Source organism: Marmota flaviventris, chromosome 4 (genome assembly GCF_047511675.1).
Source record: "Marmota flaviventris isolate mMarFla1 chromosome 4, mMarFla1.hap1, whole genome shotgun sequence".
In the NCBI taxonomy this organism is placed as follows: Eukaryota; Metazoa; Chordata; class Mammalia; order Rodentia; family Sciuridae; genus Marmota; species Marmota flaviventris.
In genome coordinates, this window is record NC_092501.1 from 166,669,249 (window position 1) to 166,694,500 (window position 25,252).

At 51.0% G+C, this 25,252-nt stretch overlaps 1 protein-coding gene across 2 annotated transcripts; it reads left to right on the forward strand.

Moving 5' to 3' along the window:
• On the forward strand, positions 1 to 25,252 carry F10 (coagulation factor X). 2 transcript variants are annotated; one of them, XM_027938892.2, is made up of 8 exons: positions 1 to 70; positions 3,731 to 3,891; positions 13,621 to 13,645; positions 14,813 to 14,926; positions 19,802 to 19,933; positions 22,131 to 22,372; positions 23,537 to 23,644; positions 24,663 to 24,743. In XM_027938892.2, exons 1-8 carry the CDS (start codon positions 1 to 3, stop codon positions 24,741 to 24,743), a joined length of 933 nt encoding a protein of 310 aa, XP_027794693.1. The 2 variants fall into 2 exon arrangements, with proteins under 2 accessions (XP_027794693.1, XP_027794692.1); XM_027938891.2 differs by lacking the exon at positions 1 to 70 and adding an exon at positions 1,947 to 1,962 and having other exon boundaries at positions 23,537 to 23,654; positions 24,663 to 25,252.

Genomic DNA, 25,252 nt, shown 5'->3' on the forward strand with positions numbered 1-25,252 from the left:
ATGGGGAGCCTGCTGCACCTCGGCCTGCTCAGCGCCATCCTGGCCAGCCTCCTGGTGCCTGGGAGAAGCGGTGAGTGCCCTGCCCTTTGCGCTGCAGGATGGCCCCTGGAGGAGGGGAGGGCCGAGGGTAGGCAGTGGGGGAATGTGCACAGGGTGCTCTAGCCCGGCACAGGCTGGCTGACCTTCCCAGCCAAGGGTACAGTTGGGGCCACTGCGGCTCCTGCCGGAGAGTCAGATGGGCAGATGGGGGGTCACGGGATAAAAACACAAGAGGAGACAGAGAGAGAAGGGAGGGAGTGGAACATCAGGACAAAGCAGAGGTGAGCAGAGACGGGCAGAGGTGAGGACACGCAGGGCAGAGGTGCTGTGGGGAGGCAGGCAAAGACAGTCCAGCCGCCACTCATGACTCCCACTGGGAGGGGGCGCCCAGGCCCCAGGCCCCAGAGGAGGCCTGAATTTAAAATGGAACAGGTCCAGCTCACAGGGTGCCAGCTGCGTCCAGCACAGCCACTAGGCTGAGCCACCTGCGTTTCCATGTCCACACTCGCAACAGTGGTCTGGTCCAGCTTTGGCCTGACTCAGAATGTGGCAGTAAGCCCTCCTAGGTACACCAACACCAAGAGACAGGCCCGTCCCAGGACTGCGGTGCCAGGCAGCTGGGAAAGCAAACCGCACAGTGGACCAGGCCGAGAAGCGGCCCCGTCTGGGCCTGGTGTGGACCCTCTAGTGACTCCTTTCAAACCACCAGCCTAGTTTCCCTCAATTCAGAAAGCAAGACCACTGGCCGGCACTAGGTCTGACCAAGAAAGAGTCAGAGTCCTCAGAGGGCCTAACTGCGTCCAGAGGGCTGGGCCAGAGGCTGGCCGTGCACTCCCGTACTCCCCACGCATCTCCTCAGGCCGGGCGGTGGAGACTCAGCTACAACAAGGAAGACTGTCTTTTTGCACAAGGATGCATTCCAGTTGAGAGGGCAACAAACCTGCAGGCGTGTAGAATCAGACAGTGGTGCTGTTCAAAAAACAGCAGGGAAAGGGGTCGAAAGATGTGGATGGGGATAACTTTAGAGCCAGTGGTGAGGGATGGAGTGAGCCACATGGTATCCAGGGAAAGAATGCTCTACAGGGAAGGTGGCCAGTGCAAAGGCCCTGGGGCATGAGAGTGGTGGGCACAGTCTAAACAGGAAATGGGCCAGCATGGTGGGAGAGACGGGTGCAAGGGAGCCTTGAAGGGAGGAAATCCAAGAGGCCCAGCCGTGGGATCAAAGACCTCTGGTTCTAGCTCGAGGCCAGCAGGCAGCTGTGGCTCCTTCTTGGCTTCCTCAGGCATCATGCCCTCGCCCTGTGCCTTGCACTTCCTCCTCCCAGTTCAAGCTCCCAGGTACTACTGTACCTTCACCAAAAGGGAAGAGGCAGGAAGAGGTGTGGATCAGGTGGGGCCTGGTGGAACAGCCTGGGAAACTCAGGGAGGGGTCCAAGAAGGGCGTGGCTCCTGCAGGATGGTGAGCTGCTCCAAGGACCACAGGGACTGTTTCTTGAGCAGGCCTGTGAGCTATCGCTACAGCTCTGGCAATGCAGAGGGAAAACCAGCATATGTCCATTTGGCTTCAAGGAAGCAGGCTGCACAGAAAGGAGGAGGGACCCCAGATCAGTGTGCCAATGTGTGTGCATTAGAAGGTCAGGGCACGGGTTAGGACGTGGGTCTTCCGCCCACAGCAGGTCCACAGGTTGCAGTTTGGGGAATGCTGGTCGGGGCTTGGATATTCCTGGTGCCTCAAGGAACCAGGAAGAGGCTAAGGGGACAGGCACTCCACTCTCACACCTCCCTCAGTGGCTAAGGATAGTACTGAGCCCTGTGTGGTGTGCAGGTGGCAGGATACTGCCTCCTGGAGACAGCAGTGTGTAGATTGGAGGACCCACATTTGGGCTCTGCTTCAAAGCAAGCACTTGATGGTGGGAGAAACAAGTCTGAACCTGGCTTTATTGGGATAACATAGGTGTCCTTAAAAGGGGGGGGGATTTAGGAAAAAAAGTGATCTGAGGTAAGAACAAGGCTGACGTTTACAGAGCACCTGCTGTGTACCAGACCCGGCACAGGAGGTTTCACACCCTCTATGGAACTCAGAAGTAGGTCAATAAATGCAGTACATGGCAGAGGTGTATCTGAAACTCTGCTTGATCTGTTTTGTACATTCTGGACATAAGGAGCTTGGTGTTCTGAGACAAGGGGTGACAGGGGCCACAGTGAGACATGAAAACGTGGAGCTCAGAACAAGTCATTACTACAAGTAGCACCTGGAGAGTTGTCCTTTTTGTGGTGAGACCCTGAACTCTTCAGTGGGAGGAAGTTTAAGAAACAGGACAGAGGGTCAAGAAAAGAATCTGAGGTCCTCCTGGTCCATCTAGTAGTCTTGGGTTTGTTGTCTCTGCTCAGCAAAGAATTGAAGAACAGGACACAGATAGCAAGCAAGCAGCAGGTTCATTGCAAAAGTGACAGAGACAGACCTCTCTGAAGGGGCCCTGGAGTGAGAAGTCCTATGGGGAGTATTGGCCTGTTCTTTTTATGGTCCCTGCAATTTCCTCCTTTCCTTATCTCCTCCCTGTGCACACCCCCCTCACTATTGTTCATGAGTGCCCTCTACCCTGTCCACACATCTATTTTAGTTTTTCTATTGGATCCCCTGCTTGGGGCACAAATACAGAAGTGTCTGTCTGATTGGGTCCCTGCTGTGTCCACAAGCACTTTCATCAAGCAGGAAGTTGAACTCATCAGAAGACCCTCTCCATGCTCCCTTGGTCTGGCCCTACCTTGACCTCCTCACTCACCATCTTGCCCTGCCTACTGACACCCTCTACATCCCCCTCACTCCCATGTCAAAGAAAAGAGCAGGAGCAGGAGACAGAGAGGCAAAAGCAGATGGGAACTAGGCGCACCCCTGTAATCCTAGTGACTTGGGAGGCTGAGGAGGGGATCACGAGTTCAAAGCCAGCCTCAGCAATGGCAAGGTGCTAAGCAACTCAGCGAGACCCTGTCTCTAAATAAAATACAAAAAAAAAAAATAGGGCTGGGATGTGGCTCAGTGGTTGAATGCCCCTGAGTTCAATCCCTGGTACCCCACCCAAAAAAGGCAGGTGGGAACCCAGGGTCCCCCACACAACATGGGAGGGACAAACATGAACTGACCCAGGGCACTGAAGTTAGCTGATCACGGTTCATGTCTTTGTCATGGAATCAATTTAGTGGGTATTTTAAAAATGAAATAAAATAGAATCAAATAGAAAAAAAAAACTGTAGCAAGTACTATTTCGTAGAAAATAGAGAAGTACCACTTCTTAAAGCCTGTTTTAATTCTGTGTCCTGACTTTATATACATTATAGGTCAAGATCAAACCCGCTCATAACTCCCCACTCAACCAAAAGAGGCCCTGAAGGGCGATGGGCCTGGGTGGGGCAGAGGTAGCACTAGGAAGTGGCCTAAGGGTACACCTGATGGAAGCCCTCTGAGCCAGGAGCTTGCCAAGGAGAGCTTGGGTGGCTCTGCAGAGAGGGCCATGCAGGTGAGCTCCGTGCTGTCCCCTGGATGGGGGCTTCCCCCAGGGCATGTTAGGAGCGGAGAGGGAGACGGGCGAGGAAGGAGTGCTCAGCCTCTGGAGGTGCGGAGGTGGTGGTACCGCAGGATGGGGGCACCAGGTAAATGGAGAGACACTGATTTGTGCCCTTCCTTGTCCTCTAGTGTTCATTAACCGGGAACAAGCCAACAACGTCCTGGTGAGGACCCGGAGAGCAAATTCACTTTTTGAAGAGATGAAGAAAGGAAACCTCGAAAGAGAGTGTTTGGAAGAGACTTGCTCTTATGAAGAAGCTCGCGAGGTCTTCGAGGACTACGACCTGACGGTGAGGCGCCCCGCACCGGAGGGCACTGGGGCGGCGGGCGGGGGGCCCTGGGCTGAGCTATCAGGCTCCGTGCTGCCCGAGCGGGGCTATCGGGGCTCCGTGCTGTCCCCTGGGCGGGGCTATCCGGGCTCCGTGCTGCCCCTCAGCGGGGCTATCCGGGCTCCGTGCTGCCTCCGGGCTCCGTGCTGTCCCCTGAGTGGGGCTATCCGGGCTCCGTGCTGTCCCCTGAGTGGGGCTATCGGGGCTCCGTGCTGTCCCCTCGGCGGGGCTATCGGGGCTCCGTGCTGTCCCCTGGGCGGGGCTATCCGGGCTCAGTGCTGTCCCCTGAGTGGGGCTATCGGGGCTCCGTGCTGTCCCCTGGGCGGGGCTATCCGGGCTCCGTGCTGCCCCTCAGCGGGGCTATCCGGGCTCCGTGCTGCCCCTCAGCGGGGCTATCCGGGCTCCGTGCTGCCCCTCAGCGGGGCTATCCGGGCTCCGTGCTGTCCCCTGGGCGGGGCTATCCGGGCTCCGTGCTGTCCCCTGAGTGGGGCTATCGGGGCTCCGTGCTGTCCCCTGAGTGGGGCTATCCGGGCTCCGTGCTGTCCCCTGAGTGGGGCTATCCGGGCTCCGTGCTGTCCCCTGAGTGGGGCTATCCGGGCTCCGTGCTGTCCCCTGAGTGGGGCTATCCGGGCTCCGTGCTGTCCCCTGAGTGGGGCTATCGGGGCTCAGTGCTGTCCCCTGAGTGGGGCTATCGGGGCTCCGTGCTGTCCCCTGAGTGGGGCTATCCGGGCTCCGTGCTGTCCCCTGAGTGGGGCTATCCGGGCTCCGTGCTGTCCCCTGAGTGGGGCTATCCGGGCTCCGTGCTGTCCCCTGAGTGGGGCTATCCGGGCTCCGTGCTGTCCCCTGAGTGGGGCTATCCGGGCTCAGTGCTGTCCCCTGAGTGGGGCTATCGGGGCTCCGTGCTGTCCCCTGAGTGGGGCTATCGGGGCTCCGTGCTGTCCCCTGAGTGGGGCTATCCGGGCTCCGTGCTGTCCCCTGAGTGGGGCTATCCGGGCTCCGTGCTGTCCCCTGGGCGGGGCTATCCGGGCTCAGTGCTGTCCCCTGAGTGGGGCTATCGGGGCTCCGTGCTGCCCTGGGCTGATCCATCCGGATCCGTGCTGCCCTGGGCTGCGCTGTCCAGTCTCGCGCCGCAGCGCCGGGCTGGCCAGCAGGCCTTCGCTGGACCCTGCAAGGCGCTCCTTCTGGCCTCCCTGCGGCACCTCTCGGGTGGGAAACCGCCGGAGGGACATAAGTGTGGCGAAAGCGACTTGTAACATAACCCGCCACTCAACACCGCGGCGGGGGCCGACGACCGCTGCCTAGCAGCTAACGGAGGGCTGGCTGGTGCGCGGGCGCGGGCACCGGAAGGGGCGGGGCCTCAGCCGGCCGGAAGCGAAGCGCTCAGGGGTCCTAGCGGGGCTGCGCGGGCGCCGGAAGGGGCGGGGCCTCGGCCGGACGGAAGCGCACCCCCTGACCCCGCCGGGCTGCGCGCCGAGGCCGGCGGGCCCAGGGTGGCTGCCGTCCGCGGGGCGGTCCGAGCCCCCGTGTGCCTCGCTTGCCCCCCGCGGCCCACGCTCAGCGCTGGCCAGCTCGGGAGGGAGCGGCGAGAGCCCCGCGGGTGCGGGCCGCCGCCCCTGACGCCACGCTGCGGCGCCGCTCCCCGCGAGGGACATCCGGTGCGCCCAGAGCGTGGTGGCTCGGGAGAGCCGAGCTGTCCAGCCTTAAGGTCACTACGGCCCAGACGCCTGCGGAGGCCCGCGTAGAGGAAGCAGCGTCCTTGGCGCCCGGTGCCGGAGGGTCGTCCCGGGTGGGCGACCCCAGGCTTCTGCGCCGAGAGGAGGGAGGGACCCAGCGCAGGAAAGCTGCCCGCCCTGGCGGGGTCTGGAGGCCACCCGGGGACCCACCTGCCCCCCTTAGCACCCAGCCGAGCAGATGAGGTTGGGCCGAGGTTGCGGCTCCCGCAGCCCCATCGTCCCCCGCGGGACGATCCTGCCTTTGTGCAGGAGCTTGCGGGGCACCTCATCCTAACCGTGACAAGAGCCCCTGTGCACACAGGGAAACTTGCGCACCTCGGCTTCGGGTCCTGCCCCATCCCACAGCTGATGAGCGTGGACATCAGCTGGGTCCCGTGTTTCTCCAAAGACTCCCATAACGTGAGAAGAAATTCTATTTCCTGCCATGGAACTCAAAGGAGGACAGTGCAGTAATTACGAATATACTCGAAAGCACAGTAGTTGGCACTTTCACCTAGAGAATAACAACACTTCAAGGCGTGTCTCCAGCATCTTTGCATTTCTGCAAAAGAAAGTGGTCTTCAAGGGAATTCTTGTGTTGCTGTCCATTTGAGGACTGTAGTTCATTTCAACCACCAGAAGGGAGAAAAATAATCAAGAATTCTTTTTTATTCTTACCAGATAAATAATGTTTATTTATTAAGAAAATAATTTCAGGACTATTTTCATTTTAAGTATTTGTTTAATACAGGTAAATATAAAAAGTATTCAAGGATAATAAAAGTGGGCTGGAGTGTAGTTTAGTAGTACAGCATGAACCAGCATGTGCAAGACCCTAAGCTTGATCTCCAGCACCAAAAATAAGTAAGTCTTATGGTTTGGATGTGAGATGTCCCAAAAAAACACATGTGTGAGACAATAAGAAGGTTTGAAGGAGAAATGATTAGGTTGTGAGAGCCTTAACCCAATTGATGAATTAATCACCTGATGGGATTGAGTGATAATTGAAGGCAGGTTGGGTGTGTCTGGAGGAGGTAGGGCATTGGGTGTTGGGAGCTGCCCCTTACCCTTGAGTGATGAGAATGTGGATATGTGGCAAGCCAGCCATGGGCTGTGTGTATGTGTGTGTGAACTGTGAGCACTGAGCGCACAAAGTGAGCTGAACCGTTGCCCCTCTGTTTGGGCGGGCCTCACTCTGCTCTTTTCACTTGCTCTGCCTGTGATCCCCACACGGCTCATGATATGGGCATGGAGTTCCTAGATATCAGTTAATCTGAAGACAACAAACATCATGAAGCTTGACTCAACCCCCTGAAACCTGACCCCTTGCCTCATTTGAATGGCTTCTCCCCAATAAAAGGGGTCAGCACGTGCGCCTTGGCTCTCTCTTTCATTGGACCCCTAAGGTCAGAGGAGCCATCACAGGACACAAAGAAAAAGATGTTTCTCTGTCTCTGTGTGATTATTTTGTGCAGCCCAGTTCACCTAGAGTGACCCTGAGTGTTTTAGTCATGGAACGCGACAATTGGGGGCATGGTTTGGGTATATATTTGTATCTGGCAAGTGGAGACCTCTCTCTGCTATCTGATCATTATGTGAGCTGCTTCCCTCGGCCACACTCTTCCTCCATGATGTTCTGCTTCACCTTCGGCCCTGAGGAATGGAGCTGTCTATGGATTGAGACCTCTGAAGCTGATCCCGCAAATAAACTTTTCCTCCTTAATTGTGCTAGTCATTCTTTTAGTCACAGCAGCAATAAATAAATAAATAAATAAAACAAATCGATACCAGGAGTGGGGTCATTGCTGTCACTAACCTGTCCATGTGGTTCAGAACCTTTTGGGCCTTTTTGGAATTAGTGGAAGGAATTCTGAGATGTATAACAGTGCAAGCTGGAAATGTTTTAGATTGGTAGAAGCTGAGCTTAATGGCCAATTCTGTTGGGAGCTCAGAAGACCAGAATGTCAATACGACAGTGGTCATTGAAGACAGGGCTCAGGATGGTTCATGAAAGGACTCTAATGGAATTTGGAGTAGAGGCCTTTCATGTTATGTTCTGGCTGAGAAGTTGTCTGCATTTTGCTGGTGCCCTGAGACTTTCTGTGAGGCTGATTTTAAAAGTCATGGACTTCTTAATCTGGTGGAAGAAATTTCTAGACAGCAGAGTAATGAAGGAGACACAGAGACAAGGTGCAGAGGCAGGAAAGGTGGGCAGAGTGACTACTTGTCCAAGAGGCCACGTTTATTTATACCATTAGGTTGCATTAGGTCATTGGTATCACAACCACATTGTTGTTCAGAGTATCAGTAAGGTTGCTTATTCTGCAGTTACACTTCAGAATTACAATATGCAATGTTAGCAACTTTGTGCAGTTTTCAAGAAAGTCCATTGTCTGAAGTTACTGTTAGGTGGGCAGCTCCAGGAGCACCAGCGCTTGGTGAAACATTGTAATTATCTATCAAACAAGTTCTATTCCCAGGAGCTACGTTCCTACAATCAAGGTGGAGGCTTGATGAGGCTCTAACACAGAGACTTCTCAGGGCATTGCCATACCAGCTAGACAGTAGCTATATTATTAGATCCTAAGAGAGATTACAGGGCATTCTAAGGGTGGGAAACAGGGTGTCTGTTACCTCCCCCCCTCGCCACCCTGGGAGCTTGCTCACCAGGGGAACGCTTCCCTGTACATTTCCACGCTCAGAATCCCTGCAGCCGAGCATTCAGGCAGTGGCATGGATGTTGCTGATGGCTTTCAGCCAAAATTTATTATGATATTCAGAAGCAGAAAGCAGAGCAGAAGGATTTGAAAAACTTGAAAGGTGGGAGTAAAACTGGGACAAGGAATTTGCAGTTTTTAAAGACTTTACCACAACTATGGAAATGTTAAGGACTTTGCCCAGAGACCAAAAGAAAGATGGCTTGGGGGCATCTCAGGGTCTGGCAAGACCACACCCATCTCAGACTCAGGGGAGTAAAGGTAAAAATTCTCTCGAGAAGAGACCAGTAGGGAAACCTTGCACAAGGGGGCCCGGGAAGTGTTTTCAAGGAGCTCAGACACTCAGAGGCTGCTGCAGCCAGGGTCCCTGGAGGGTTGGCTGCTGCTGGGGATGGTGGCAGGCCTTGGTATAAGCCATGGAGTTAGGGCTCATGGAGGCTTCCACCAATGGAAGGCCTGGGAAGCCAGAGGAAGTGCCCCAGAGCTGGAGTCCCTGTGGGCAGCCCCTGAAAGGGCAAAGTGAAGATGTGAGAAGGAAGCTGAAGCTGCAGTGGAGACCCGAAGATTAAAAAATGCCAGCAACATGGGACACTGACCAAGGAAAGCTGCAGGAACAGAGACAAACCAACAGAAAGGCCACTTGGACTGCAACAAGACCCAGGGTGGAGCTCCGCAAGCCCTTTGGACAGAATGTCACCATGCCACGTGCCCCAGATGGCGTAAGTGGAGCAGCAGGACTTGTGTGCCCAGCTGGATTTTGATCTTGCTTTGGTCCTATCCCTCTTTCTATGCCTCTATTTTTTTGTGAAGGGAATGTTCGCTGTGCACCTTTATATATTGGATACTTGTAAATCACTTTTGATTTTTTTACAGGAATTCATGATGCATGTTTGCCCTGAGTCTCAGGAGACTTTGGACTTGAACTTTTGGGCAACCTTGGAACTGTAGAGACAATGGGGACTCTTGGAAGTGGACTAGATGTATTTTGCATTGTGATATGGTCGTGAACTTTAGGGGCTCAGAGGTGGAATGTTATGGTTTGGATGTGAGGTGTCCCCCAAAAGCTCATGTGTGGGATGATGCAAGAGGAGAAATGATTGGGCCCAATCAGTGAGTTGGTCACCTGATGGGACTAGTTGAGTGGTAGCAGAAGGCAGGTTGGTTGTGGCTGGAGGAGGTGGGCATTGAGGGCGTGACTTTAGGGAATAGATTTGTATCTGGCAAGTGAAGAGTCTCCCCTTTCTCTCTCCCTCTCCCTCTCCCTCTCTCTCCTTTCTGACCATCATATGAGCTGCTTCTCTCTGCCACACTCTTGCACCATGATGCTCTGCCTCACCTTGAGCCCTGAGGAATAGAGCCGCTGTCTATGAACTGAGGTCTCTGAAACTGTGGGCCCCAGGTCAACTTTTCCCCTCTGTCATCGTGCTGGTCATTTCTTTTAGTTGCAACAGCACAAAGGCTGACTAAAACAATAAGGAATGATGAAGAAAGCTGCAACGCTTATCCAAGTTCAAGTTCACCGTTTTCACTCAGCATTATCTCCCAACACTCTTCTGTGTAGCTACCATACTTACATTCTAAAAAGATGATTATATGGGGAAGTCACTATCCTCATGTGTTGGCAACTGAGTTACTTTTAAATATCACTGTATTTCTTCTGGATTATATTTTCTAAGTAAACCTTACAAATTTAAAAGAGTGAGCTCATGTAATGTTTTCTGGTCATAACGGAATTAAACTAAATGATCAGTATAGAAATACCTCCAAGTATTTGGAAGTTGGCACATGTATAAATAATTCAGTGCCCCTGGGTCCAATTGCCAGTATCAAAACAACAAAAAACCGTCTCATGAATCTAGACGTAAAACTTCACGATGAAGAACAGTCGGCAGACTGTGAGTGAAAGGGAGTGAAATCCAGTGTGATGGGGGCACCTTGACAGGACAACCAGTGTCGTGGAGCTGAGTGGGAGAAGTGAGTGCTTTCCTGCTGCCTGTTCATCCCCGGCTCCTGCTTCCACTGTGCTGGAGTCCCAGCACAGCAAGTCTTACAGGAAGTCAGGAGTAAAGCTGTCCTTGTGTCACAGTGGGCAAAGGTGTGACATGCAGTAGAGGGGAGAAATAAAGAATGGCCATGCACTGATGCCCTTTTCAATACTTTATTCACTCAAATCACTTAATACAATTTCACTCCATAGTTTCTTTTTTTTTCAATATTTTTGTAGTTGCAGATGGACACAATACCTTTATTTACTTTTTGTGGTTCCCAGGATCAAACCCAGTGTCTCAAGCATGCTAGGCAAGCACTCTACCACTGAGCCACAACCCCAGCCCACTCTATAGGTTCTTAATCAGGGAATGACAATCCTTAATGCTGGGCACTGCAGTAGACATAATCAGTTCAAAGCAAGCAATTCTTAGTTAACTCTAAGCACTGCAAACACACTTAGTCACGACAGACCTATCACAGACAGTCCCTCTGCAGGCTGAGCTTAAGTGCTAGATTTAAAGTCTTGAGTCTTAGGTCTTAAACCCAGCAGGTGTCTACTCAGACCACAGCGCCCAGGCCAGGAACCGATAGCTTCTCCTGGGGTGGAGCTGACGGTTGGTGAGGAGAGGGTGTTAGGAGAGGTCGCTGTTCTCACCAGGTCAGGAGGCTGCTGTAGAGTTTGAGAGCCGTGAGGACAACGCAGAGGATCAGGCAGATGATAAGAGCTGGGCTGTCTGTCCAGGTGCTCACCAGGCTCTCAGGCTGTGTGCGTCCGTGTCAGCTGGCTGAATGTCTGTTCATTTGTTCCATTATTCATACTAAATCTTGGAGCTTCTGCGTGCATTTAGGATCCCTATCAGCTGTTACCAGGTTTCTTAGTGACAACTTACATCTTAGAGAGGACATATGTCTGGTGGTGTCTACCCTGATACCCTTCTGGCTGTTATCAGGATTATTACAAATGACACATGACTTCACCCTCTTACCTAGGTTGTGGAAAGTGACTTGTTTTTAACCAGATATGCTTGATGACATATCAGAGAGCTCTGAGACTTGCCAGGTTTATTTTAAAATGGAGTTTTAAAATGGGCTTGTTTAGGCCAAGGCCTAAGGCCATTCTTACACCCTGTTTTCAGACAGCATAGCCATTTGCATAGAAAACACCAAACACACCAAAAGAATGATTGGGTTGTTTTTTTGTTTGTTTTGGTTTTGTTTGATTTGGGTTTTGTTTGTTTGGGGATCAACCTATGGGTGCTTTTATGAACTGAGCCACAGCCCAGCCCTGATTAAAATATTTTATTTAGAGACAGGGTCTCGCTAAATTGCTGAGGGCCTCACTAGGTTGCTGAGGCTGGCTTTGAACTTGTGCTCCTCTTGCCTCAGCCAAAAGAAGGATTCATAAAAGAAAATAGGTAGATGATCAATTGACAACTATGTCAAAATTAAAACTTTTGCTCAGTTAAGAGAATGAAAATATAAGCTACACACTAAGAAAGTATTTGCAGTTTACATATCCAAAAAGAAATTTGTATTCGGAATATGTAGGCTAATGACTAAGAAGAAAATAAACACCGAAGTAAATTTGATGAAGAGACTTGAACAGCTACCTCACCAAAGAAAAAATATGTATGACAAGCCCATAAGAAGATACTCAACACCATGGGCCACTATGGAAATGTGATTTATCAACAAAACCTCTATAACTGAGAAAGGAAAAAATAGTGACCCTTGATGATGTGGAGCAACCAGAACCTTATATGCTACTAAGGGGAAGGCCGGCAGCACCCTCATCTTGAAGAGTCGGAGAGATTTTTACAAAGTTAGCCATATAACTCAGACATTGCATTCATTTCCAGAGCTACCATAACAAAGCACCACACATTGGGTGGCTTTAAATACTGGAGACTGATCTCTCATGGTGTTGAAGGTGACAAATGCAGACAGCCATTCCTTGTTTTCACAAAACACCTCTACACAAATGTTCACAGCAGTCCTGTTCGTGATTACCAGAACTGGACATGAGTGTCCATTGTGGGTGAAGGAGTGAACAACGGGGGACAGCCGTGCAGTGGACCACTACTGGGCAGTGCCGGGACCCACCTTTGGTGTGTTGGCCTGGGTGATTTCAAAGGCACTGTGCTGAATGACGGCTCGTTTCACAAGGTTACTTGATGTAGGATTCCAGTTATGTGACAGTGTAAAAAGTCCTTGCTGTGGTGACTCAGAGCAGGTCAGTGCCAGGTGGGGAGCACAGATGTGTCCCATATCCTGATTGTGGTAGTTGTTATACAAATATATACACATATTGAAACTCATAGAATCATATGGGAAAAGTTGATTTTACTGTGTGACTTATTAAAAAAAAAAATTAAAAGACACTGCATTCATTTCTAGGGCCACCATAATGAAATGCCACAAACCAGATGCCTTAAAATGTCAGGGATTTATTCTCTTGTAGTTTTGGAGACACCAGATCAAAAATCGAGGCATCAGCAGATTGGCTCCCCTGCAGAGGCTGGAGGAGTGTGTTTGTGCCTGTCCCCAAGCATGTGGCCCCTGTGACTGCTCTGCCCCTTATCCTCACCGGCCTTCTCTCTGATGGCTGCAGGTGTCCTTCTCTGTCTCTGAGGGACAGGCTTGTGAGCGGGGACTTGTGGTACTCCAGGATGATCCCCTCTGGAGCCTTTTAATTACACCTACAAGGACCCTGTTCTAATGAATGCACGTGCTGGGGCCCAGTGGGCCTGTGGAGGGGCCTACGCAGCCAACCCAGACAGACAGACCAAGACTGAGTGTCTCAGTGTCACAGGAGCCTGGTGACAGCACTTCTCTAAGCAGTGGGGTGATTGTGACAACCAGACAGCAAGGGCTGGGAAACAGAATGATTGTTCTTGGCACAATCTGGGTTTTGATGATTAACTTGAAAGTTCAACAAAAATGTTTAATTTAAGACAAACTAAGCCACATCTACTAATAGAGAAGATTCCTGTCCTTTCCCCTTTATTCTTTTAAAATATTTTTTTAGTTATACATTGACACAACACCTTTATTTTGTTTATTTATCTTTATGTGGTGCTGAGGATGGAACCCAGGGTCTCTCACGTGCAAGGCGAGCGCTCTACCACCGAGCCACCACCCCAGCCCCTCCCTTCCCCTTTAGATCAGGTGATTCTAGAACAATTCTTTCCTCGGCCTAGTTGCAGCTACGGAGTGAATGGCATGAAATGTCTGCTTTCCTAATGCATTTCTAAATGTTTGTTTTATTTTAGAATGAATTCTGGAACAAATACAAAGGTGAGGTGTTTTCTGTTTTACTCTTAAGTGGGAGAGGCTCATTAGGATATTTAAATGCAGAGAGATTATATTTGACTTTCTAAAATACTTGGCGAATATCCTTCCTGCTCCTATTTAAAATCTTACACATTTAAGATGTTTGCCCTTTGGGTGTTCCCACAATAGTTATTTGATATTATTTTTATAGTGATTTTTATTAATTCTAGTTTTATTTACTCAACTATAGATTTTTCAATTACTGGGAATTGAGCCCAGGGGCATTTTACCACTGAGCTACCTTCCCACCCTCTTCATATTTTAAGATATAAATGGCCCAGGCTAACCTTAAACTAGAAATCCTCCTGCCTCAGCATCCTGAATAGTTGGGTTTACTGGGATGTACCACCAGGCCCAGCAAGATTTTTTTTTTCTTTTTGAGATGAAGTCTCACTATGTCATCCAGGCTTGTCTCAAACTCCTGGGCTTAAGTGATTCTCTAGCCTCAGCTTCCTGAGTAGCTGGGACCATAGGTTCATGCCACATCACCCAGCTCAAATGTAGATTTTAATCAGTTTATTCTTATTTGAGGATACCAAATTCCATGGTATTTTTTTTAAATACAAGTGTATTACATGAAAGCAAAAAACGGAATCTGAAAGATTGGATTTCCTAACAAGCTAGCCACCCTGATCTAAATCTTCCAGCACATAAGAAGGTGTTAATGGTGACTACTGAAAACAGACTCAAAGTTTCTCAAATGGCAGTTGACCCAGCTCTGCATCAGGTGCTGAACTTCCACCAAGAAATGGGAAGCCCATGCCAGGGCTGGATGGGAGTCTCTGTTTCCTCTTCCACCCCAGGTCACGTGCAAAGTGGAACCCGACACCCTCTTGTCAATGCTTAGCTCAGAAGCCTTTGCTTCAGGTGACCACTGCAGCCGCCAGCCAGAGGGCCACTCTGGCCATAGACACACTGTAAAACATCTCGACAGAACTAGGGGGCAGTCAAGGGCCAGTGAGGCAGGGCCTCCAAGGGGGGGAAAACACAGTCCAAAGACAGTGTTGTTCCCAGAGCAGCTGAAGCTAGCTCGAACTGTCTATGGGTGCGTGCCCGTGGCCGGCCATGCCAAGCTCAAGTTCGTCTGGGATGGTCATGCCTGCAGGCTTGGTGCCCACCCTCTCTTTGCAGATGGTGACCAGTGTGATAGCAATCCTTGCCAGAATCAGGGAATGTGTAAAGATGGGCTCGGAGAGTACTCCTGCTCCTGCCTGGAAGGATTCGAAGGCAAAAACTGCGAATTCTGTAAGTCCCTCTGCTTGGCTATCTTCAGAGCAGAAATGCCTGTAGATAGGAGGTGGGAGGGAGAGAAGGTGGGAAATCCATGATGAGATGACCTTGAGTTACTTCTAGTTGTTGAAGTCTGTGCTCTGTTATCCTGTACCCCTGCAGGAAGCCCTAAACACAGAGCCTGTGACTTCCAAACTGTCCAAGGTCAGGGTACAGTGTCTCCCTGCTGCTCTGAGAGGGATCACAGAGCACCCACCAAGCCTGGACCCTCCAACATCTGGATAGAATGGTGTACTCTGCTCTTCAGGCCCTTATAGCCTGGAACAAGGATCCAAAATCACCTCCTTCTACTTAGATTTGTAAATGCAAACAACAACAGGGATATTTGATATTAGCTAGTTACAAAGTTTTGATACATTTAATTCATTCTACATGGGACCATCACTGAGTTTTCTCCAATATGATTAATGATTTTTAACAAAAATATGTTATTATAAGGCCAGATTTCCCTAAAAAGAAAGATATGCCTGTCTTTTTAAAAAAAATTTTTTATTTATTTTAATTAGTTGTCCATGACCATAGAATGCATTTATGCACTTTGATATATCATACATAAATGGGATATGATTTCATTTTTCTGCATGTACATGTTGCAGAATCATATTGGTCATGCAGTCACATGTATACATACAGTAATAATGTCTGCTTCCTTCTACTATCTTTCCTATCCCCACATCCCTCCCCTCACCTACCATCACTTCCCTCTACCTAATCTAAGGTAATGCTATTCTTCTCTAGTGCCCCCACCTTATTGTAAATTAGCATCCGCATATTAGAGAAAACATTCAGCCTTTGGTTCTGTGGGATTGGCTTATTTCACTTAGCATGATATTCTCCAACTCCAACCATTTATTTACTGGCAAATACCATAATTTCACTCTTCTTTAAAACCGGGTAATATTCCATTGAGTATATATACCACATTTTCTGTATCTATTCATCTATTGAGGGACACCTAGGTTGGTTCCATAGCCTAGCTATTGTGAATTGAGTTACTATAAGCACTGATATGGCTGCGTCAGTATAGTGTGCTGATTTTAAGTCCTTTTGGGTATAAACCAAGGAGTGGGATAGCTGGGTGAAATGGTGGTTCCATTCCCAGTTTTCTGAGGAATCTCCATACTGCTTTCCATAGTGGTTGCACTAATTTGCAGACCCACCAGCGATGTATGAGTGTGCCTTCTCCCCACATCCTCGCCAACATTTGTTGTTGCCTGTATCCTTGATGATTGCCATTCTGACAGAAGTGAAATGAAATATTCAAGTAGTTTTGATTTGCATTTCTCTAATTGCTAGAGAAGCTGAACACTTTTTCATATATTTGTTGATCAATTGTATTTCTTTTTCTGTGAAGTGTCTGTTCAGTTCCTTAGCCCACTTATTGATTGGGTTATTTGTTTTGTTTTGTTTTTTTGGTGTTAGGTTTTTTGAGTTCTTTGTATATCCTAGAGATTAGTACTTTATTGAAGGTGCATGTGGTAAAACTTTTCTCCAAACATGTAGGCTCTCTTCTCACTTTATTAATTGTTTCCTTTGCTGAGAATTTTTTTTTAATTTGAATCCATCCCATTTATTGATTCCTGATATAACTTCTTGTGCTTTAGGAGTCTTGTTAAGGAAGTCAGATCCTAGGCCAACATGGTGAAGATTTGGGCCTGTTTTTTCTTCTATTAGGCGCCTTTGATCTACTTTGGGTTTATTTTTGTGCAGGGTGATATATAGAGGTCTAATTTCATTTTGCTACATATGGATTTCCAGTTTTGCCAGCACCATTTGTTGAAGAGGCTATATTTTCTCCAGTGAATATTTTTGGCACCCTTGTCTAGTATGAGATAACTGTATTTATGTATTAGTCCCTGTGTCCTCTATTCTGTACCATTGGTCTACCAGTCTGTTTTGGTGCCAATACCCTGCCATTTTTGTTACTATGGCTCTGTAGTATACTTTAAGGTCTGGTGTTGTGATGCCTCCTGCTTCACTTTTCTTGCTAAGAATTGCTTTAGCTATTCTGGATCTCTGATTTTTCCAAATAAATTTCATGATTTTTTTTCTATTTCTATGAAGACTGTAATTGGGATTTTAATAGGAATTGCATTAAACCTGTATAATGCTTTTGGTAGTGTGGCCATTTTGACAATATTAATTCTGCCTATCCAGGAGCATAGGAGATCTTTCCATCTTCTGAGGTGTTCTTCAATTTCTTTCTTTAGTGTTCTGTAGTTTTAATTGTAGAGGTCTTTCACCTCTTTTTTAGGTTGATTCCCAAGTATTTTTTTTTCTTGAGGCTATTGTGAATGGAGTAGTTTTCTTAATTTCCCTTTCAGTGGATTCATCGCTGATGTATAGGAATGTGTTTGATTTATGGCTGTTGATTTTATTTTATTTTTTTAATATTTAATATTTTTATTTTTATTTTTTAGTTTTCGGCAGACACAAGATCTTTGTTCTTTTTTGTATGTGGTGCTAAGGATCGAACCCGGGCCACACACATGCCAGGCGAGCGCGCTACAGCTTGAGCCATATCCCCAGCCCCGGCTGTTGATTTTATATCCTGCTACTTTGCTGAATTCATTTATTAGTCCTAAAAGTTTTCTGGTGGAATTTTTTGGATCTTCTAGACATAGAATCATGTCATCAGCAAATAGTGATAGGTTGAGTTCTTCTTTACCTATTTATATCCCTTTAATTTCTTTCTTTTGTCTAATTGCTCTGGCTAGAGTTTCAAGGATGATGTTGAATAGAGGTGGTGAAAGAGGGCATCCTTGCCTTGTTCCAGTTTTTAGAAGGAATGCTTCCAATTTTTCTCCATTGAGAATGATGCTGGCCTTGGGTTTAGCATAGATAGCCTTTACAATGTTGAGGTGTGTTCCTACTGTCCCTAGTTTTTCTAGTGTTTTGAACATGAAGTTGTGCTGTATTTTGTCAAATGCTTTTTTTGCATTTATTGAGATGATCATATGATTCTTGTCTTTAAATCTATTGATGTGATGAATTACGTTTATTGATTCCGTATGTTGAACCAACCCTGCATCCCTGGGATGAATCCCACTTGATCGTGGTGAAGGATCTTTTTAATATGTTTTGGTATGCCATTTGCCAGAATTTTTGCATCTGTGTTCATTAGGGATATTGGTCTGAAGTTTTCTTTCCTTGATGTGTCTTTGTCTGGTTTTGGTATCAGGGTGATATTAGCCTCATAGAATGCACTTAGAAGGGTTCCCTCCTTTTCTATTTCATGGAATACTTTGGGAAGTATTGGTGTTAATTCTTCTTTGAAGGTCTTGTAGAACTCGGCTGAGAATCCATCTGGTCCTGGGATTTTCTTGGTTGGTAGGCTTTTGATGGCGTTTAGCACTGGAGAAAGTCCTAAAGTAATCCAATCCAAGAACATGTTCTAAAGATTGTTACATAATTTAGAAGACATGCATATCCATGATTCAAACAGATACACATGTCTTTTAAATTGCTATTACTTTAGTAATGTCAGTCATGTCTCATTCCATTAAAGTCCAGGCCCCTGCCTGCAAACCATTCAGCTGACTTAGACACGGTATGAAGAAGTCTCCCAGAGCTAACAAGTGCTTTCTACTTGCGTCATGTCGACCTCTACATTGTAATTATCTTTTCATCCAAATCCAAATGGGACCCTGTGAAGCAGATCACCACAGTGTGAACTGGGTTGGATTCAGCCAGTACTGGCAGCCCCCCCCCCCCGAAACTCTGGCCCCCAGTGCTGCTGCTGTGAGAGGTCGGCCCCACCGGGCTTGAGGTGTGATGGACAGGCTGGTGATTGACAGTGGCGCATGGCTTGTGAGTACCCTGTCAGGAGCTTCACAGGCCTCTGAGGTGACTTTGCCACCCCACTTTGCATGTATGTCCACTGAGGCCCCGCGGCTTAGTTAAGTACCTGGATCATACAGCCAGAGGTCAGCTGCCCTCAGGCCTCAGGGCCCCTGCCCACTCTCTGCACAGCTGTCCCTCCTCCTGCCTGTGCTGGAGCAGTTCTCCAGCTCCTGACAGGCACCCCCACAGGCCCGTGCCCTGGCCGAGCCCCAGGGTCCCAGAGCTGTGAGCACAGGTGTCCACAGCAGGGTCCGGGGTGTGCAGTGGTGGTCAGTGCTCAGCAACTGTTCCACTGTTAATGATGGGTGAGGGGAGAGAGTTGGAGCTGAAGGCACCCCACCAAACAGCAGGGCCCTCTGGCTGGGCAGGACGCATGCAGCCCTCAGCAGAGAACACAGGAGGCCACCATGGGGACCTGTCTGGATCTAGTGGCCACAGGAGTGGATGGAAGTTGAAGGGAAAGTAACTCCTCTTAGACCCTCCCACGTGCCAGGGGCCAGCCTCTGTGGAGGAGCAAGGCTTCCAGCTGTCTGCGTGGCATGGTAAGGGTGTCGGCCTGACCCTGGATGAACATGAAGACCAGTCAGGCCTGAGGAGCCCCCCATGGTCACAGAAGCCTCAGTTCCACAGACAGCCTTCTGGCCTTGGCTGCAGGGGCTCTGAGCCCCTGCCTGGAATTGCCCTGGTCCCTGGTCCCTGGTCCCTGGTCCCTGGAGCGAGCGTCCTGACCTCAGTCCACACCACCCAGCCCTGGGGACCTCTGTCCACCTTCTAGCCTTTCCTGGGCAGCTTGGGTTTCTTAGGGCAGTGCAGAACCTGTGTGAATGCCAGGTGTCCCTCAGTGGCCTAGGAGGCAGGCCGCATGTGGAGCAGCCACCTCACTTGGCTGCTCATGAGCACCTTTCCTGCAGGGGCCCTGTGTGTCAGGACGGGTGGGTGGCTGGAGTTGGTCCCTCCTGCCGCTGCAGCGGTTTCCTCTGCCCACAGTCGCACGGAAACTCTGCAGCCTGGACAACGGGGACTGCGACCAGTTTTGCCAGGAAAAGCAGAACTCAGTGGTGTGCTCCTGCGCCAGTGGGTACACCCTCGGTGATGACGGCAAGTCCTGCATCTCCACAGGTAGGAGGACCTGAGGCCACACAGGGCTCCTGAGCCACAGAGCTGGTGGCATCAGACCAGGAGCACGTGCCATGAGCAGGGCAGGGCAGGGCCTCCTGCTGGGCCGGGTGGGTTGCCAAGAGAGCCGCAGCCTGGCACCAGGGCTGGGTCCTTCCCGTGGGAAGCCCCGTGGTCCTGCGAGCAGCTGTGCTGGCTAACCTGTCCTTCACGCCCACTTGCCTGCGGGGTGGACGTGGCTCTGGAAGGAGGCGACTCCTGCCGGGCACTCTGCCTGGGTGGAGGAAGGCGGAGTTCAATCTTCCTCTCACTTGGAAAGAACTGGACCCTGGGAGTGTGATGGTCAGCACTGGGGCCACTGCGCATGAGGCTCCCAGAGAGCAGTGAACGCAGAACAGGCTCAGGAACCCACCGGGCTAGGGACGAGGGCACTGGGGACCTGAGAGGTCGGCCCTCAGGCCACCCATCTACCTCTCACGGCCCCTGCTGGCCCCCTCTCCTGAGGCATCACCTGGGCGAGATAGGGAAGCAGTGGGCGGGCTGCCTGTCATAGAGCCAGGTGACCAGGCACCCATGAGGTTCCAGTCGGAGCCCGGTGACATACCCTCCATCCAGAGACTTGACTTCCCCAGGGGACTCATTACTCTGTCATATTCTTCTCAGTTTAAACAGTTTATTTCAAAAAATTAGTAATCAAGAAAAATAAAGGTCCCAAATATATCCTTCAAAGTTTACTTCAATTATGTAATATGAGACCCTCAAAAAGAAAGGAATGCAAGTTGGTTTCCATTGATAATGAAGTTTTTGTTTTCTTTTTTTGTGTTTTGTTTGTTTTGTTTTTGGTACTGGGGATTGAACCTGCTTAACCACTGAGCCATATTCCCGGCCTTTTTTTATATTTTATTAGAGACAGAGTCTCATTAAGCTGCTTATGGCCTTGCTAAGTTGCTGAGGCTGGCTTTGAACTTGCAATTGCCCTGCCTCAGCCTCCTGAGCCGCTGGGGTCATAGGTGTGAGCCACTATACCCGGTTGATACTGAAGTGTTTTGTTTTGTTTTAAACATCAGGAATTTATTAGTTGCTCAAAACATTACATTGATCTTGACATATCATCTATCATACATTTAGATAATGAAGTTTTAAGCTTCAGCTGATGCAGAAATAGTTTAATTGAAGCCATTTCTCGACATGCGTACAGTTTTTTTTTTTTTTTTGATTGCAGGAATATTCACAAATCAATTAAAATAAAGGGCTGTGGAGTATGACTCGGTGGTAAAACACTCACCCAGTATGTGCAAGGTCCTTGGGTTTCATCCCAATGCCACAAAAAGAAAGAAGAAAGAGAAAGAAAGACTAGTAAACTACTTCCTAACGCAGGAAGCTCTGGTCCCGTCCTAGAGAGCAAACTCGGAGTGTGAAAGGAGGTGCACAAACATCCTCCAGAGCTAACAAGTGTAGGAAGAGGGGCCTGCTTCCAGGGAACACGCCCAAGCACCCTGCAGGCGGGCGGCTGCCAGGCCCCGCCTGGGCCAGGGGAAAGCACCCTGACAAGCACGGGGTTGCTGTCCTGTCCTGCTGCTGCGTCCCCTTCTCTTCATTCTGGCTCTGCAGGGACGCCCTCCTCTCTGCCTTGGGTCCCCTGCAGGTGACGTGCGAAGGGAGGGTTCAAATACATGGCCCTGCTCTCGGGTCCCTGCAGGAGCCAGGAAGCGGCAGATGGGGCCCCACAAAGCCGCATCGGCTCCCTGGCTCCCTCGCTTGGCTGCAGGCTGCTTGCCTGTGCTTCCTGCCCAGGGCTGCTTTCCTGCCTGGAACACTGGGTTTTAATTCGACACTTCATGAGGAAAAATTTCACGCATACAGCAAAATCAGAACCGTCCAGGCCACCCCCCGTGGAAGCCAGCCCTCTGGACTCTCCACAGGCCTCTTGCCTCGCCCTGCCGGCGCCCCCTCTGCCCGTCCCCCACACCGACCTTACTTGTTGGTGCCTTTGCCAGTTGTAGGCAGCTGTGCACCTCTCCTTCTGCTCCCGCTGCGACTAGAGCTCAGGGTGAGGTGAGCCCCATGCAGACAGCTGCACCCACCTGGGGCTCCGCCACCACCTACCAAGCGTCACCAGAGTCCGTCTGCCCAGGACTCCCAGCTGGGGCCGAGGGGTGCGGGAGCCTGGCTTTGCTGAGGCGCTGCTTGCTTCTTTCAGACCTCTTCCCCTGTGGGAAGCTCACTCTGGGTCGCAGGAAGAGGTCAGCGGGCCCAGCTGCCAACAGCAGCGAGGCTATGCCCAGGACCACCACGCCGGCCTGGAGTGGCCTGGACAGCCTGCCTCCCACCCAGGACCCCTCCAACTTGCTCAACCTCAACCAGACCTACCAGAAGGACAGCAGGAACCTCATTCGGATTGTGGGCGGCCGGGACTGTGAAGAGGGGGAGTGTCCCTGGCAGGTAACTGTCCTGAGCAGCTCTGGGAAGGCACAGCTGGGCCCCTCCTGCTCAGCACCTGGGGAGTAGCCCCCCATGCAGGCAGAGTCCCACTGGGCAAGAGCCCCCCACCCAGCACGCAAGCCACAGCCTGCAGGAGGCTGGGGCACGGTGTGTTCCCTGCTCTGCCACCCACCGCCCCTCGGGCGTCCTCGCTGCTGGCCCGCCATGCCCAGGGCTGTCCTGTTCTGGGAAGGACGGAAAGGCAGGAAGGCCTAGTCTGAAAACCTGCCCGTAAGGGTCAGGCCACTCGCGCCTCCAAGGGTGAGCAAGAAAGTCACTGCCCTTGTTTCATTCCTAATTTTTTTTAATAACCCAAATACCTAACAATTCCTAAGGGAAGGGAGACAGTGTCAGAAAGTACCTTAGAGAAAAGCACACCCATTTATGCTCAAAAGTAAAAACAGAGAAATAAAAATCACTGGATTGGGGTTGCCCAATTTAAGAAGAAAAAAAAAAAAGAGCACAAGACTTTAGTCACATTGGAATCTCGTACAAACAACGAGCGATTTCTGATGGGTGTCCTGGATGTTGCATGGGACACTGCCGATGGCTTGCCCTTTCGCTTTGGACTAGGTGCCCAACTTGGGCGGAGGTTTTCAGGGCCCCAGAGCAAGATGCCTGTCCCGTAGCAGGACTGCAGAGATCACCGAGCCCCCGCCCTAGGCTGTGGACAGGTGTCCCCTGCTCCAGAGCTTGAGGGGCCCATGGGAAGGCAGCATCAGCCCCTGCTCACGGCTGGGACAGTGGGAACTCGCTGTGTGGGTGCAGAACTGGGTGCTGGGTGTACAGAAAATGAAATTCTGGACCTAGAAAGGGGCCTGCCACCCTATCATCCCGGCCTGGAGCAGTGGGATGGGCGAGGCGACCGCCCCCAGAGGGTGGGTGTGGAGCGCCAGGGCCCTTTTGGAAAGGGCTCCAAAGACCAGAGGGGCTGAAGAGGGGCTCCAGAGCCCAGAGGAAGACTCTCGGCTGTCAGGGCAGAGGGAGCAAGAAGGAAAGCTCTGGGACAGGCCGGCCCATGGAGAAGCTCCTGCCGAGGCCAGGAGGCCAGCTCTCCTTGAAAGTGTCCAGTCTGACCTCAGGGCCTGTGTGACCCGGGTGGCTGACTGAGTCTCACTGCTGCAGGCTCTCCTCATCGACGAGGAAAACGAGGGGTTCTGTGGGGGCACCATCCTGAGCCCGTTCCACGTCCTCACCGCAGCCCACTGTCTGCACCAAGCCAAGAGATTCAAGGTGAGGGTAGGTAAGTGACCCACTCTCCACGCCCCGGCACCACCTCCCAGCCTCCCACCCGTCAGCCCCTCTACCACAGATTGTACCTGGCAGCCTGTCCAGAGGTGGCGAGGCGTCTCAGGTGAAGGGGAGGAAGCAGTGGGAGAGGGGTGGGCGCCGCTGACCTCCAGCCCCTCCCAGAACCTCAGGGCCCTGCTCCTGTGGCTGGCTGTCCCTGCGGGGCCCTCCTGGCCTCCCTCCTCCTCCCTGTGCAACACACCCCGAGCCTCCTATCTCCTACTTTCGTCTGTGGGGTCTGTGGGTCGTTTGGTTAAAGTCTGTCTCTGCAGACTCTTGAGCTGCCCAGGGAAAACGCAGTGCAAGCCACCAGTGCACCTGAAATGTCACAGTAGTGTTAAAGTCTCTGTCACACGTCTGCTAAGTCCATAGGAACGGGTGGAGTTGATTTCATCATCACATCTGATTTAACCCATGTACCCCAAATATTGACATTTCAATGTGCAGTTAAATAAGACGCTCGGCCCCTGTCTTTCCATTCTAAGAGATTCACAGTTCCTCCCGGCTCAGACACACCTCTTTCCAGGTGCTCAGCCTATCACACAGCCCAGGTCTGGACCTTTAGCTCCCCAGCACCTGGACAGGCCTGGCACACTGAGCACACGCGGGACACCAGCTGAAAGCCTGAAGAGTCAAGAGGACCCGACGCCCTGAATTAGCTGGAATGTGAGCAGGGACACCAGGTCCTGGCACCCAGGAGGGGCGCCAGGTCTTGACGCCACACCAGGTCCTGATACCTGAGAGGGATACCCAGGTCCTGACATCTAGGAGGGACACCAGGTCCTGACACCTAGGAGGGGCGTGGAAGGTCATTTTCAAGTGCTCTCAGTCCACTCTCCCATGTTTCGGTTTCAGATGTGGCCACAGACCATTTCTCAATCACATACAGTTCTTTTAAAGTAGCTGGCATGCAAATGCCGTCCCCAGGGAACTAACGCTGTGATGTCCTCTCCGGTTCCAGGGGACCGGAACACGGAGAAGGAGGAGGGCAATGAGATGGTCCATGAGGTGGAGGTGGTGGTCAAGCACAACAAGTTCGTGAGGGAGACCTACGACTTTGACATCGCCGTCCTCAGGCTGAAGACGCCCATCACCTTCCGCATGAACGTGGCCCCTGCCTGCCTGCCCCAGAAGGACTGGGCAGAGGCCACACTGATGACACAGAAGACGGGCATCGTGAGCGGGTTTGGGCGCACCCACGAGAAGGGCCGGCCGTCCAGCACTCTCAAGATGCTGGAGGTGCCCTACGTGGACCGCAACACCTGCAAGCTGTCCAGCAGCTTCACCATCACCCAGAACATGTTCTGCGCTGGCTACGACGCCAAGCTGGAGGACGCCTGCCAGGGGGACAGCGGTGGCCCCCATGTCACCCGGTTCAAGGACACCTACTTTGTGACGGGCATTGTCAGCTGGGGAGAAGGGTGCGCAAGGAAAGGGAAGTATGGGGTCTACACCAAGGTCACTGCTTTCCTCAAGTGGATCGACAAGTCCATGCGGGCCAAGGGGTCGCCTGCGGCAGAGACCCCTGGCTCGGCCTCTCCTCCCCATTAA